This window comes from Salmo trutta, chromosome 34, assembly GCF_901001165.1.
Source record: "Salmo trutta chromosome 34, fSalTru1.1, whole genome shotgun sequence".
Lineage (NCBI taxonomy): Eukaryota > Metazoa > Chordata > Actinopteri > Salmoniformes > Salmonidae > Salmo > Salmo trutta.
Window position 1 is genome coordinate 1,930,891 of NC_042990.1, and position 15,926 is coordinate 1,946,816.

Consider the following 15,926-nt stretch of genomic DNA (forward strand, 5'->3'; position numbering starts at 1 on the left):
GCTTTGCGCCTGGGTTAAATATGGAGAAAGAAATAAGACATTTTACACACTTTTTATTGCTTTCCATCAGCAAAGTAAAAAACATTTATTTTTATATTTTACATCCTATGTTATGGTATTGAACAACATGACAGGAGGATTTTCTGTGCTTGACTGACAGCAGTAGTGAGGTCAGTGTAATATATGGTCCTAAAGTGGTCCTTTGTAGCTCAGTTGGTAGAGCATGGTGCTTGTAACGCCAGGGTAGTGGGTTCAATTCCCTGGACCACCCATACGTAAAATGTATGCCCGCATGACTAAGTCACTTTGGGTAAAAGCATCTGCTAAATGGCATATTATCCTGAAGAACACCCTGTTTCTATGGTACAGATCATATAATACACATCGAATCCATTGCACTGCGATACCATGTGTGTTCTACATTGAGTTGTGGTATCTACTTCGCACATATAGGATCACAAAGACAATATTTGTAATGACTTGAAATAGCCAACATTTTATCTGAATTCTGTTCAAACTAAAATTATTCAAATTATTATTTTGTTAAAAAAAATGTTTGGAGAAATGTACCAGGTTTGTCATTTTCACCAGTGACAAAGTTGCAATACATCGGTGCACATTCACTGATATTGCATAAAACAAAAATCTATTGATTACAGTACATTACAGTTCTTCCTATTTGTGAACAAACACTACATCTGTGACATAGAAACATACAGTACATATCTTGACAGAAAATGGGTACAATGAAGTAGTAATGAGTTAATATTTGTAACTTATTAATCAGTTCAGTTTGCCGGTTTGGTTGAAGAGATATGATTTTCACAAAAACATTCAGATCACTACTGCTGTGTGTTTGTACTACCTGAACAGTTTGATTACAGTATGACTAAAAGACACAGAGCATTCACAAGGCACATAAGCTATTGTCTGTATAATCAGCTACACACTAATATAGTCAATAGAGCAGACACACAAAGTGGATGGGGTTTGACAAACTCTCCCTAGACAGCTCAATAGAACCATCACTCCACACATTGCATTGTTCTCAGCACTGCGTCTATTATTGCTAAATCAGGAGCATGTGTGCTAAGCAAATTAGAAATATATAATTGCAATACATTTTACGGCTCATTTTTGGAAATGTCTGTAATACTGAACTTACTTTTTACATGTGACAAGTCTTAAAACATGTGCAGCATAAGTTGTACAATACAGTTTTACTGCACAGAATAACGTTCATTGCTATTAGAAGAAAACTGAACGGCACAGTAATTTATATATTTTTTTCCTGTTTATCAAAAAGAATTGTCCCAATAATAGACAAATAGGCTATGCTATTGAAATATGGTATGAGTAGTGAGACAAATGAGAATAAAGAACTTTCCACAATCAGAAATCATGTAGATTCCTGAGATGTTACTTTTTCTAGACATTTCAACAACAGTTCTGTGGATCTTCAGATTCAATGTTTTTAACTCAATTCAGGCCTGTGCACTAATTCCTACTGGCAAACAAATCTAAAGTGCTTATTGTAATATTCATATCACTTCCTTAACCTTAAATTAGTATTTTTTTAAATTGTCCATTAAAACATAAAAAGCACACAATTCCACTAAAACAGCAAAACAGTGACAAAAAAAAGAAAAGAAATGCTGAGCAACTTGATCTGAGCAGCGATATCAATACTGAGAATGCAACTTGCAGAGTATACAGTACGGATACAGTACAGGGGCAGTGAAAAGATGTTGCCACTCCAACCTTTCTGTCAATGTTTCACAACCGAGAAAGATTATGGGGTATAGGTGCCTAAATGTCTACATTCTTCTTTTGGTTTGCAACAGTTTAGATTACCAGTGTCTAGTCATGATGTATCCAGTTTGCACTGTTGAAATCACAGAAATAACCTGAATCATTGCTTGAGTGACGTGCTTCTGGAGCTGGTGTAGCTGGTTTGTGTATAGTACATTTTGTAAAGTAAATATATATTATTTGACAGAGACCAGAATGTCTCAGGATGTGAATCGTATTTTTTTTTTTTACAAAATATTGCTTAAAATTTTGATGAGAAAATATACCTTTTAAAATGAAGTAAATTCACGCATACATGACAATCAAAGAAGATTCCGCATCATTGTGGCGGTGGTGGCCCCATCTTTTGGCAGCTGTGGCAATGGGTGGGAAATAATTGGTTCACATTGGGGTTTGACCCAGAATGGTGGGGGTCGGTGGGCAGTGTCAGTCTGGTTCATTTATATCCAAGCAATGTGCTCGCCACTGCAAGGAAGTCAGTCCTCTGTGTACTGAGGGGGCCTCAGGATCCCCAGAGCTACACTGGACCACTGGAGGTAACTGGAGCTCAACTGTTGACCGAGGAGACGCACAAAAGGGGCTTCTCCAGAGACCAGTCTGACTTATCTGCTCCAGGCCTAGGTCACCCTCTCACCTTGCTCACTGTACCAAAGTGGCCCTCTGTGGGGTTAGGGGATGGTAGGACAAAGGTCTCCTCAATCACAAGGCCGTCTCCAAGGCTGAACTCTGCCCTCCGGTGGTGTCCATATTGACTCTAACACAGGCCACCTTCTCCTGGCTGCCAGAGACAAGGGAGGGAGATGGATGGGAAGAGAAGCATCAGCGGGCTGGTTGTGCTGTGCCAGAATATCAATGGGTAAAGGATGAGCAGGAAATGTGTTGCTGATTTAAGTGCAATGCTGTCTGAAAGAATGTCAGACAGAGATGCTAAAATTAAAACTCAAAGCTCATTCCATGCTCTAAGTATAGACAGTTGTTAACACTCTAAACTTGAAGATGGCGGACTCGTGTTAAAGTATGTTGTTCTTAACCATTATAATTGGGGTAAGAATACAAAATGTGTCAGCATCGTGTTAGATCCTCAGGACGTCAGAACCTCAGGGCAAAGCCTCTTGAACGCTTTGCTTTTATATGCTATAACGTAATATAATATATTACAAGATACATTCATATATATTGTAATATATGAATGCATCTGTAGGCAAATACAATATTCAGGAAAACAAAATCGAGTCTTGTTTTCTGCAAACATCCACACAAAATGTAGATGTCACAACATACATGCAACTGAACATTACACAAGTTATGACACAGCAAAAGCAATAACTTAATACTTTCATTACATAAGAATGGATGCATTGTTCTTGTCATACATATTAATTAATGGGCTAGTCACAGAATTAAGTAGACTAGTTTATTGGATTAGAATAGTCACAGAATATAATATAATTATTTGATCTATAAGGGGTGAGTTATCAATGTGATTTTGTCTTAGTGAGATTTCAGTAGACCTGAGGTGTGCCTGGAAAAAAGCTCCTCCATTTTTAGAAGAAAGGTGGGGGGGTCAGCTAAAGGGGAGTCATTTTCATTATAGCTACCTTTGGCTACGCTTCATAGATGGGCCGAAGTCGGCACTCATCGCCACTGCTTTGCATGCCCCGCTTTTGGCCATTTCCTCAGAGATATTAACATTGCCGAGGTCACATGAGCTGCATGCAGCGAGGAACAGGACAGAACAGGGGAAGGGAGATAGAGATGCATGCATATGGATAAGGTAAACAAACAAAAGATTGAAGTGCACACAGGACTACTTGGCACCAGTTCTCTGTCATTGTATCTTGCACTAAAAATATGTACTGGCTTATGTGTAACAATTTCTCTGTTGCCAATTGTTACTCTTGGAAGATGATTGTCTGTGGTGAGTTCTCTACGTAATCAATGTGCACATTAGTCATTAGTATTCACATGGTTTTAGAGCCTTTTTACCTTGCCATGATACTATGTAGCATTATGTATCATAACAATCCCGCCCAAAACACAAACGCAACCCGCTAGGAGTGTGTTTTCAATAAAAAGGCATCATCTACAGGTATAGTAAATAGCCAAGTTACGATTTTGGCCATGCACTCATTGATGTTACTGTATATTACTGAGTAGGGTTAAAACTCAGCACGTGGGCTGGATATATCAGACACCCACCCCTACCGCCTCTTCATCCATTGGGAGGGTATGAGCGATTATTCTGTACGATCTGTTCAAGATAAACACGTTACAGAACTAACATCACCACTGTTACCTTTAGATGCAATACCAAGAATGTAGAGATGGAGGAACAATTAGAATAGTATAACATAAATCATATCATACAAAGACAAAGCGTGTCCTTCATTTAGGTATTCAGTGTAATGTATTGTACTCTGGTTGAATGGTGGGCAGCACTCACCTCCCTGAGAGAGTTTTTACTGGGATCTTGAGCAGGTTCCCACCGTCATAATGGACCTTCACAGCATTCACGCCCACCTGTTCTTCTATGAGCAATAAAGCCTGGGCCTCCTGGGACCAAGGGGACAAGCGGAGAATTACACTTGAGTGTACCCATGAGGGTGCAGATAAATTGCCATGGTCTGAGCCCCTTTGCCCGTTCTAGTCATTTGATTCCTGTGGGGACAGGTCATGTTAGCATGCTAGACAGTGAACATTGTCTGGGATCTAATGGCTTTAAAAGTATTATTGTGTGTTACCCGTTTCTCCCTCTCCTTCTTCTTCTTGTCATCCTCTTTCTTCTTCTTGCTCTCGGGCATCAAGTCGTCCAGATAGCTGAGCTCCCTCTTGGTAAAGAAAAAGTCGAGAAGCTTCCGAATGAAGACGAGGGCCAGCACCTTTAAGCAAAAATAGGATATTTTAAGGGAGAGAGAGGGAGCAAAAGGACCACAGACTCATACAGAAGGTTTTCGATATTTTCATGTTTACAAACACCCTTGTTGGTAGACACGATGTCACGTTTCTCCAGTTTGTAGATGTGGAGAGTGATATTACCATAGAGAGATAGAATGATAGTGGTATTACTGTAGCACATTTCTCTCTATGGGTATTACCATCATTGGGAACACGACGGCGGCTGCGGAGGCCTTGATGACCCACAGCAGTATGAGGCAGGTGAGCTGCACCAGGGTGAATACATGGACCTTCCACAGGGGAACGTAGCGCAGGTAGATCAGGTCAGGCTGGTGCTTGGCTGGCATACCAAACAACTTGATACGGTCAAAGAACTAAGAGAGAAAGAGAGACCCGTTCATTGTTCATTTCATATTTTGGTCATGAAACACTCTTTGAGTTTAAATGTGATGATGTTTTTCTTGATAAAAGTTAGTTGAATTACAAAGGAGTAAGCTTATCATTACATTTGCTTTACCTTTAAAGAGAAAAAAAACGCTGATCATATCTTCAATCAATCATATCATATCATTGAATATAATCTCACTTGAATGCCTTTGAGTGAAGAGACTCCCATGTAGAGGAAGACCCCGTATAGCACTGGCATAGGAATGAACTGGAGGGTGGGGGAGAAGTTGAACATACAGTATATAATAAATAATACATGGGATTTAAACTGCCTTTATAACCTGTTTGGGATAGGGGGCAGTATTTTCACGGCCGGATAAAAAACGTACCCGATTTAATCTGGTTACTACTCCTGCCCAGAAACTAGAATATGCGTATAATTAGTAGATTTGGATAGAAAACACTCTAAAGTTTCTAAAACTGTTTGAATGGTGTCTGTGAGTATAACAGAACTCATATGGCAGGCCAAAACCTGAGAAGATTCCATACAGGAAGTGCCTTGTCTGACAATTTGTTCTCCTTCTGTGGCATCTCTATCGAAAATACAGCATCTCTGCTGTAACGTGACATTTTCTAAGGCTTCAATTGGCTCTCAGAAGGCGCCAGAAAGTGGAATGACGTCTCTGCAGTCTCTGGGCGAAAAACAGCAGGAGTTTTTGTGAGTGGTCAAGCAGGGAACAATGACACTGGAGATGCTATAACTATGGATTATTTGGAACCAAAACAACATTTGTTGTTGAAGTAGAAGTCCTGGGAGTGCATTCTGACGAAGAACAGCAAAGGTCATCCAATTTTTCTTATAGTAAATCTGAGTTTGGTGAGGGCCAAACTTGGTGGGTGTCAAATTAGCTAGCCATGATGGCCGGGCTATGTACTCAGAATATTGCAAAATGTGCTTTCGCCGAAAAGCTATTTTAAAATCTGACACCGCGATTGCATAAAGGAGTTCTGCATCTATAATTCTTAAAATAATTGTTATGTTTTTTGTCAACGTTTATCGTGAGTAATTTAGTAAATTCACCGGAAGTTTGCGGTGGGTATGCTAGTTCTGAACATCACATGCTAAAGTAAAAAGCTGTTTTTTGATATAAATATAAACTTGATTGAACAAAACATGCATGTATTGTATAACATAATGTCCTAGGAGTGTCATCTGATGAAGATCATCAAAGGTTAGTGCTGCATTTAGCTGTGGTTTTGGTTTTTGTGACATATGTGCTTGCTTTGAAAATGGCTGTGTGATTATTTTTGGCAGGGTACTCTCCTGACATAATCTAATGTTTTGCTTTCGCTGTAAAGCCTTTTTGAAATCGGACAATGTGGTTAGATTAACGAGAGTCTTGTCTTTAAAATGGTGTAAAATAGTCATATGTTTGAGAAATTGAAGTTATAGCATTTCTGAGGTATTTGTATTTCGCACCACGCTCTACCATTGGATATTGGTGAGGCGTTCCGCTAGCGGAACATCTGTCCCTAACAGGTTTTAAAAAGTACATGTCAACATTTCAACTGTAAGGTGAATATACTGTATAACAGTCAAACTGCTTATCATTCACATTGCCTGTCATGGCATTGGTGTCCAGCTCCCATTGTCTTATAAAAATAAAGCTGGATTATTAATATAACACTTTTCTGAAACCCAAAGAGCTGTCACCTTGAGTGCGTAGGTCATGAAGACAGAGCAGCCCATGAGGACAAAGATCATGAAGCCGGTGACTCTCTGCTCTCTGATGCCCAGGAACTTGGGCTGTTCTCCTGGGGCCGAGCAGCCCGACTCCACCTTTAGATTTGATTACATTAGATTAATATTTATTATACTCAGAGAAACACATTATCTTTTTCAGACTTGTACATTAACACAAAAAACAAATCCATAACTCACTTAGACCAGAGTTGTCAAACTTAATCCCTTAATTCATTCCTGGCGGGCCGAGTATTATTTATTCGTTATTTCCATTTGTGTCCGGTTAAAACCTAGACAACCAGGTGAGGGCAGTTCCTAACTAATCGACGACCTGAATTGATGAATCAAGTACAAGGGAGGAGCAAAAAAAAACACAGACACTATGCCCTCCAGGAATTGAGTTTGACACCGCTGACATAAAAACCGCAGCAGGCTGCCAACCTTGAGACTGTTGACGTGGGAGATGGAGAGCACGGTGGCGGCTACGAACCAGGGCAGGCCCATGATGGAGCAAACTCCCAGCATTACCGCCACCACCAGCAGGTCCAGATGGTAGCCACAGCCTTTCTACATGACGGAGAAGAGGGGGAAAAACCAGTTGGGAAAAGAAGAGGATAAAAAGCCATTTTAGTATAACTGGACCACCGAATTAAAAACACTAGCTACATTCAACACATGATAATATAATGGGCAGAACAGGGTGACAGAACAACATATTTGTAAACATGTTTCTATTCCACCTTGGCAGTGGAAACGGAGCATGTAGACTACGGAAGTCTATGCCATAAACCAGCGCTTGCTCACTTTGAGCTTGTGCTCCTTGCGGTTGATGATGACGGCAGTGATCTGCTGGTCCATGAAGATGAGGATGGTGCAGAGAAGAGCGGGCAGCGCTGCCACCAGCAGGGTCCACCAGGGGTTGGGGCCCAGCGGGGAGATCAGCCAGCCGCGATGCTTGGAGGTGGGCTGTAGACCAGAGCACAGAGTTAGCTTTTAAACTGAAGCTACTGGCTTGCAGTCAGGGTATAGTGTTCGCTAGCAAGAGCCTGTAAGTGCAAGTTCAAGTATATTGGTCATATGCACAGGAACACAGTACAATGAAGTGATTGCAGGCTCAACTCTGGACAATGCAATAAAAATAATAGAAAAATTAAGTAACAAACAAATTCATAGAATAGAAGCTCAACGGAACACAAATAGAATAACATTTTAGAAGAAGTATAAACACAAGGGAATCACTCAAACTGATTTGCATTACGATATTTACACGTGTGCCAGGGAAGTGGGATATGGAGAGCAAAGTGTTTTGTGCAACATTAAAAAGAAGTCCAGCAGCAGTTGTGGTGTGTGTGGTTTTGATTGTGTGTGTTTTTGTATGTGCATATGAGAATAACATTGAAGTTTACACTGACACGATGACAGAGTTCATCAGGAAGTGTATAGGGGATGTTGTTCCCACTGACGATTAAAACCTAGACAAACCAAAAACCGTGGATAGATGGCAGCATTCGCGCAAAACTGAAAGCGCAAACCACTGCATTTAACCAGGGCAAGGTGACTGGTAATATGATTGAATACAAACAGTCCAGTTATGCCCTCCACAAGGCAATCAAACAGGCAAAACATAAGTACAGAGACAAAGTGGAGTCACAATTCAACGGCTCAGACAAGAGACGTATGTGTTATGGACTCCAGACAATCACGGATTATGAAGGGAAAACCAACCATGTCGCGGACACCGATGTTTTGCTTCCGGACAAGCTATACACCTTCTTTGCCCGCTTTGAGGATAACACAGTGCCACTGACACGGGCCGCTCCTGAGGACTGTGAGCTCTCATTCTTTGTGACCGACGTGAGTAAAACATTTACGCGTGTTAACCCTTGCAAGGCTGCCGGGCCAGACAGCATCCCTAGCCGCATCCTCATAGCACGTGCAGACCAGCTGGCTGGAGTGTTTACGGCATGTTCAATCTCTCCCTATCCCAGTCTGCTGTCCCCACTTGATTCAAGATTGTTCCTGTACCTAACTGAAAGTAAATACTATCGCACTCACTTCTGTAGCACTAACTTCTGTCAGCATGAAGTGCTTGAGAGGCTAGTTAAGGATCAATTCACCTTCACATTACCAGACACCCTAGATCCACTGCAATTTGCATACCGCAGCAAAAAATCCACAGATGATGCAATCGACATTGGCACTGCACTATCCCATCTGGAGAGGGGAATACCTATGTAAGAATGCTGTTCATTGACTACAGCTCAGCCTTCTACGCCATAGTACCCTCCAAGCTCATCCTGAAGCCCTGGGTCTGTACCTCACCCTGTGCAACTGGGTCCTGGGCTTCCTGACGGCTTCCCCCAGGTGGTGAAGGTAGGCAACAACACCTCTACTATGCTGATTCTCAACACTGGGGCCCCACATGGGTGCGTGCTCAGCCCCCTCTTGTACTCCCTCTTCACCCATGACTGTGGCCAAGCACGCCACCATCTCAATCATCGAGTTTGCAGATGACACAACAGTAGTAGGCCTGATTACCAACAACGACGAGAGAGCTAACAGGGGTAAGGTGAGGGCCCTGGCGTAGTGGTGCCAGGAAAATAACCTCTCCCTCAATGTCATCAAAACAAAGGAGCTGATTGTGGACACACACACAGTGGCCATGTAGTGTATATACACAACCAGTCAAAAGTTTGGACACACCTACTCAAAAAAGTTAGGCATCCTTCCTAACTCATTTGCTGGTGCGGAAGGAAACCACTCAGGGATTTCACCATGAGGCCAATGGTGACTTTAAAACAGTTGCAGAGTTTAATGGCTGTGATAACAGAAAACTGAGGCTGGATCAACAACATTGTAGTTACTCCATAATACTAAACTAATTGACAAAGTGAAAAGAGAGACTGTACAGAACAAAAATATTCCAAAAGATGCATCTAGTTTGCAACAAGACACTAAAGTAATACTGCAAAACATGTGGCAAAGCAATTCAGTTTTTGTCCTGAATCGAAAGTGTTGTGTTGGATTGACTTTAATCTTCTTGAAAATCTATGGCAAGACTTGAAAATGGTTGTCTAGCAATGATCAACAACCAATTTGACAGAGGTTAAAGAATTTTGAAAAGAATAATGGGCAAATGTTGTACAATCCAGGTGTGCAAAGCTCTTAAAGACTTAACAAGAAACACTCACAGCTGTAATTGCTGTCAAAGATGATTCTAATATGTATTGACTCAGGGGTGTGAATACTTCTGCACAATTTATTTTTACTCACTTTGTCATTATGGGGTATTGTGTGTAGGTGGATGAGATTTAAAAAAAATACTTCATCCATTTGAATTCAGACCGTAACAACAAAATGTGGAATAAGTCAAGGGGGTCCTACCTCAAAGCGGTCGGGTACGTTGAGTTTAGGAGAGGGGATGCCCATTAGATAGTCCACCAGCACCATGATCATAATGGTCAGAAACACGGCAAAGTCACTGATGGTGGAGCGCACCTGCACAACCCGTATTAACGACAATACATAATCATGGTAACGTGTAAAAAACACAGTCATTAAAATTCACTCAGTGGGAACACCTACACAGTAGCTAACAGTAATAGCAAAATGTGGGACATGTTGTGTGGGAAGAATATGAAGACTTTGAAGTTAATTGTGAATGTTGATGCAGCACAATAAAATTGACCAGACAAAATTGACAGACACACACACACACCATGCTCCCAAGTGAATAACACACCTTTGTAGGGAAGTATCGCTCGGTCTTGATCTCCTTGAGAAAAGAGGAGAGGAAGAAGGTGGTGAAAAAGAGGATGATGGACCAGAAGAGGACATCTGGGATGTAGGGGCCGTGGTGACCACAGGCAGGACCAGCAAACTCTCCATGGAGCAGGTTACACATCTAGCAAAGAGTGTAAAGGGTCAGAGAAATACACAGGCACAACAGATGTTTTTGCAGTGTGTATGTGTGTGTCCTCTGACTAACCGATACGTTGAGGCTGTTCCAGGAGATAGAGTCTGGTGTGTGTCCTGTCTGGTTCCACGTCTGCAAGATCTGAGCGGAGGCGTTGGCCGGTGGAGAACACTGACACCTGAGTCAAGAGACTAAATCTTACACTCCCCATCCTAAATAGCACAAAACCATCCTAAATAGCACAAAACCATAAGCTCCCCTTTTATAGTCAGTGGTAACATCTAAAACGCAGAAATCCAAATAGAAAAGATACATTTCCTGAAGAAAGCGGAAAAATGGCAGTGCCCACTTCTCGCGTCTTTTGCCCTCCACCGAGGCTCTCTAACCCAGACTCACGAGTAGAGGGTGAGGTTGTCCAGCTCGTTGTGCATGTTGACGGGGTAGTGTTCCCCCAGCTGGAAGAGTTTCTCCAGGGCCTCGTAGATGAAGATGATGCAGATGAGAGCGGCGAAGGCCTCCTCTGTGAAGCGTGTGATGTAACAGACCAGGGAGCTAGCGTCTGTGGCCACCAGGACCAGGCAGAGGAAGGCCGTCCACAGGCCGATGCTGGTCCTCAGAGACAGGTAGGACAGGCCGTAGTCCCTGGGTGGGTAGTACGGTAGATAAGATCAAGACTCAATATTAGGGCTGTCAAACGATTTAAAAATGTATTTGAGTTAACTAGCAGGATTTTGTGATTAATGGCAAATTTAGAATTTGCTCAAATTAAAAATGTAAGATTTAAAAATAAAAAAAACATTACAAAAATATTAAAGTCTTGATTTTGTCTAAAGTAATGGTCCGAAAAATTTGGTAAATTGAGAAAGCACACTTTATTTAACCTCAATGTCAACTTCTTTTTACATGGCATTGTACTGTAGATTTTAGCTGTATAGATGATGTATTTTGGATGTTTTCAGTGTATTTTCACATCCATATCTTATTAGGTACTGGAAGCAGTGAGCTCAGAGCATAGAGTTTATGACAATTGTTGGGGAGGCGCAATCACTCAGACTATGCCTTATGAAATGATTGAGGATTCATCAATAATGACCTTGAGCCTGTCCCAACTTCTCTAATAACTTGTTAGGGCCCCAAGTTTTTCCTGACCATGTGACTTGACCAGAAAAAACTCCAGTCCTTGTAACTTACTGTACATGTACAGTATATAAAACTCAGGGAGTTACTGAGAAACAAATGACAAATCCCCAAATGGCAGTAGTGAACTTGTCCTTGCAGGCTGCTACCACCAGAAGGCCACAGTGCGAATAAGTGTAACCAGGATCGGTGTAGCACTCACTTGCAGAACTTAAAGAGGATCTTCTCGAAAACCAGGACAGGCCCCGTGCTGCCCAGGATAGTGAGGGGCTGCCCCGCAAACAGAGAGAAAGCCACTCCTGTGAGGGACGCCCCAAACAGAGACTCTATGGCACTCTGTAGCAAGAGAAGGAAAAGAGGGAGGGAAAAGGGGAGGATGACGAGGAGGTAAATACATAGACGAACCAGAGAGACTGGGAGACTAAGGGGAAAAGAGGCAAAGCGGACAGAACACCCCACATAACATAATACATATGTTTAAACTGACATTCCAGCTCAGACCGCCTAGCATCAGACTGCCTAGATAAACTTCTCTGCTTTTTCCACCACGTCGGCCTGTCAATTGTAATATCCCTCGGCCACTCGTCATCTGGTCAGTTTATTCAGACACATCACACACCCCGGCGCGCTGACGCTCGCTATGCCAACAGTCTCCCTCCTAATAAAGACATCTAGGGTCACTGTAGGGTGTGTGTGTGTAAGTCATTGTCAGGATCAAAGCACAGAGACAGTATATAGAGTAGCTCGCATTGAGGAAGAGGGACACCATCTAAGCACCTACTATTTGCTTATAGTGATATGCATCCTATATGCTTTTAGTGATAAACAAATAGGGTAAGACCTTGCCGTAAACCTGTTTCACCAGGCAGCTAAGTGACTGGCTGATACAGTTGAAGTCGGAAGTTTACATACACTTAGGTTGGAGTCATTAAAACTTGTTTTTCAACCACTCCACAAATGTATCAATAACAAACTATAGTTTTGGCAAGTCAGTTAGGACATCTACTTTGTTCATGACAAGTCATTTTTCCAAGAATTGTTTACAGACAGATTATTTCACTTATAATTTACTGTATCACAATTCCAGTGGGTCAGAAGTTTACATACACTAACTTGACAGTGCCTTTAAACAGCTTGGAAAATTCCAGAAAATTATGTCATGGCTTAAGAAGCTTCTGATTGACTCAAATGATGTCAATTAGCCTATTGGAGGTGTACCTGTTGATGTATTTCAAGGCCTACCTTCAAACTCAGTGCCTCTTTACTTGACATCATGGGAAAATCAAAAGAAATCAGCCAAGACCTCAGAAAACAAATTGTAGACCTCCACAAGTCTGGTTCATCCTTGGGAGCAATTTTTAAACGCCTGCCGGTTACCACGTTCATCTGTACAAACAATAGTACGCAAGTATAAACACCATGGGACCACGCAGCTGTCATACCACTCAGGAAGGAGACGTGTTGTCTCCTAGATGAACGTACTTTGGTGCGAAAAGTGCAAATCAATCCCAGAACAACAGCAAAGGACCTTGTGAAGATGCTGGAGGAAACAGGTACAAAAGTATCTATAGCCACAGTAAAACGAGTCCTATATCGACATAACCTGAAATGCCGCTCAGCAAGGAAGAAGCCACTTCTCCAAAACCGCCATAAAAAATCCAGACTACGGTTTGCAACTGCACATGGGGACAAAGATCGTACTTTTTGGAGAAATATCCTCTGGTCTGATGAAACAAAAAATAGAACTGTTTGGCCATAATGACCATAGTTATGTTTCGAGGAAAAAGGGGGAGGCTTGCAAGCCGAAGAACACCATCCCAACTGTGAAGCACGGGGGTGGCAGCATCATGTTGTGGGGGTGCTTTGCTGCAGGAGGGACTGGTGCACTTCACAAAATAGATGGCATAATAAGGCAGGAAAATTATGTGGATATATTGAAGCAACATCTCAAGACATCAGTCAGGAAGTTAAAGCTTGGTTGCAAATGGGTCTTCCAAATGGACAATGACCCCAAGCATACTTCCAAAGTTGTGGCAAAATGGCTTAAGGACAACAAAGTCAAGGTATTGCAGTGGCCATCACAAAGCCCTGACCCCAATCCTATAGAATTTTTCTGGGGCAGAACTGAAAAAGTGTGTGCGAGCAAGGAGGGCTACAAACCTGACTCAGTTATACCAGCTCTGTCAGGATGAATGGGCCAAAATTCACCCAACTTATTGTGGGAAGCTTGAGGAAGGCTACCCGAAACGTTTGACCCAAGTTAAACAATTTAAGGCAATGCTACTAAATACTAATTGAGTGTATGTAAACTTCTGACCCACTGGGAATGTGATGAAAGAAATAAAAGCTTAAATAAATCATTCTCTCTACTATTATTCTGACATTTCACATTCTTAAAATAAAGTGGTGTTCCTAACTGGGAATTTTTACTCGGATTAAATGTCAGGAATTGTGAAAAACTGAGTTTAAATGTATTTGGCTAAGGTGTATGTAAACTTCCAACTTCAACTGTATTAGGTGATATAGCAGATAGAAGACAAACAGATGTAATCGGAGTGGCATTCATTGACACTCATGTACAAGGACCCACTCACTATGTTGCCCTTTGTGGCCTCGCCTAGCAGCCCTCCGAAGGTGATGACAGGGGACATGCAGGCGCAGTAGAGAAACAGGATGGAGGCCAGACACTGCAGGTTCAACGAGTCCCGGATGTCGCTCCAGTAGAACGGGGCCTTCCGCTTAATATCCATCACCAGGCCTCCAAAGATCCTGGAGGAAGATAAAAATCACAACACATTGCAGCAGGCTAACTGAAGTAGCAGCATTATACTAATGCGGTAGAGTATCCCAGATAACATCTTGTACTTCTGGATTTGGTTTTTATACCATATAGGGGACCATAACACATTTGTCGACTGTTTTGGACCTTCCATAGGGTTGGCAGATATTTTTTCAGGACCCGCAGATGACATTTTCAGACCATCATCAATAGGGTCTGCCAGATTACTTTTTGGGGGCATCACAGTAGGTGAATGGCAGTTCATTGGTGGTACAGATTTTTTTACACTTATTTCACAAGCATTCATTCTCATTTCCCTATGGGGTTGGACACACTCCTGCTCTCTGACCCAGATACCAGTCAACCTGTCACGTCCTGACCAGTTAAGGGTTATGTGTTGTTGTAGTTTGGTCAGGATGTGGCAGAGGGTATTTGTTTTATATGGTTCGGGGTGGTGGTGTAGGTAGTAGGTTGTTTTATTTATGTATTCCGGGGGTTTTGGGCACTGCTCTGTGTTTATGTATTTCTATGTTTAGTTAGTTAGTTGTGGGTATAGGTTCTAGGTTCGTTTTCTATGTATAGTTAATTGGGATGGGACTCCCAATTGAAGGCAGGTGTGTTGAGTTGCCTTTGATTGGGAGTCCTATATAATAGGGTGTATTTGTCTTTGTGGGTAGTTGTTTTTGCATTGCTTTTCGTTAGCCTGCAAAACTGTTGTACTGTCATTGTTTCGTATAGTGCTCACGTTATTGTTTAATTAAATTCAAAGATGAACGCGACCTCCGCTGCATATTGGTCTACTTTCTCAGATGAGGATTTCTCTATTTCGTCTGAGGACGAAGACAGCTGTGACACAACCCATCTTTCTACCTCACACACTCACCTAACTTACAAACACGCTCAACCCAACACTCTCAATTCTAAGTCACCAACCACTTTGTGGCCAGGAACTGACTAACAGCCCGGTAAAGAGAGAGAGAGACCCTCTCTTAGCTTGTTTTTTTTAGCAGCACACAGAGTTGAGAGTGGATCTGCAGAGTGGTAAATAAGGCAGTGGCCAGTCTGTGAGGTGTGGGCAGGTGTGTCCTGGGGGAGTGAGGTCACAAATAAACACACTCTGCAAGAAGGGTAGCCACGTGATCACAGAGGCTTTCACACCTAGAACCTGAGTATCTATTTATGTCAGCATCGTAATTGTGCAGTCATAATGATCTACACAACATTAAAATCAACCATTCAATATGGGTGATTATGTG

At 42.0% G+C, this 15,926-nt stretch overlaps 1 protein-coding gene across 7 annotated transcripts in view; it reads right to left on the reverse strand.

The window, feature by feature from the left end:
• Positions 1–48: 48 nt before the first annotated feature.
• LOC115173303 (sodium bicarbonate cotransporter 3) overlaps positions 49–15,926 on the reverse strand; it is a 72,179-nt gene continuing 56,301 nt past the window's right edge. For 3 of the 7 annotated variants that reach the window (XM_029731276.1, XM_029731281.1, XM_029731275.1), the window contains 15 exons: positions 14,486–14,660; positions 12,094–12,227; positions 11,151–11,396; positions 10,827–10,932; positions 10,581–10,742; positions 10,223–10,336; positions 7,643–7,804; positions 7,280–7,405; positions 6,809–6,934; positions 5,294–5,362; positions 4,908–5,081; positions 4,554–4,691; positions 4,256–4,365; positions 3,411–3,521; positions 49–2,590 (listed from right to left, as the gene is read on the reverse strand). In XM_029731276.1, coding sequence (XP_029587136.1) covers positions 2,512–2,590; positions 3,411–3,521; positions 4,256–4,365; positions 4,554–4,691; positions 4,908–5,081; positions 5,294–5,362; positions 6,809–6,934; positions 7,280–7,405; positions 7,643–7,804; positions 10,223–10,336; positions 10,581–10,742; positions 10,827–10,932; positions 11,151–11,396; positions 12,094–12,227; positions 14,486–14,660 — 2,032 coding nt within the window. In that variant the 3' untranslated portion in view covers positions 49–2,511. Of the gene's footprint in view, positions 2,591–3,410; positions 3,522–4,011; positions 4,064–4,255; positions 4,366–4,553; positions 4,692–4,907; positions 5,082–5,293; positions 5,363–6,808; positions 6,935–7,279; positions 7,406–7,642; positions 7,805–10,222; positions 10,337–10,580; positions 10,743–10,826; positions 10,933–11,150; positions 11,397–12,093; positions 12,228–14,485; positions 14,661–15,926 lie in introns of those variants that run through there. The other 4 variants (XM_029731279.1, XM_029731280.1, XM_029731277.1 and 1 more) reach the window with 4 other exon arrangements.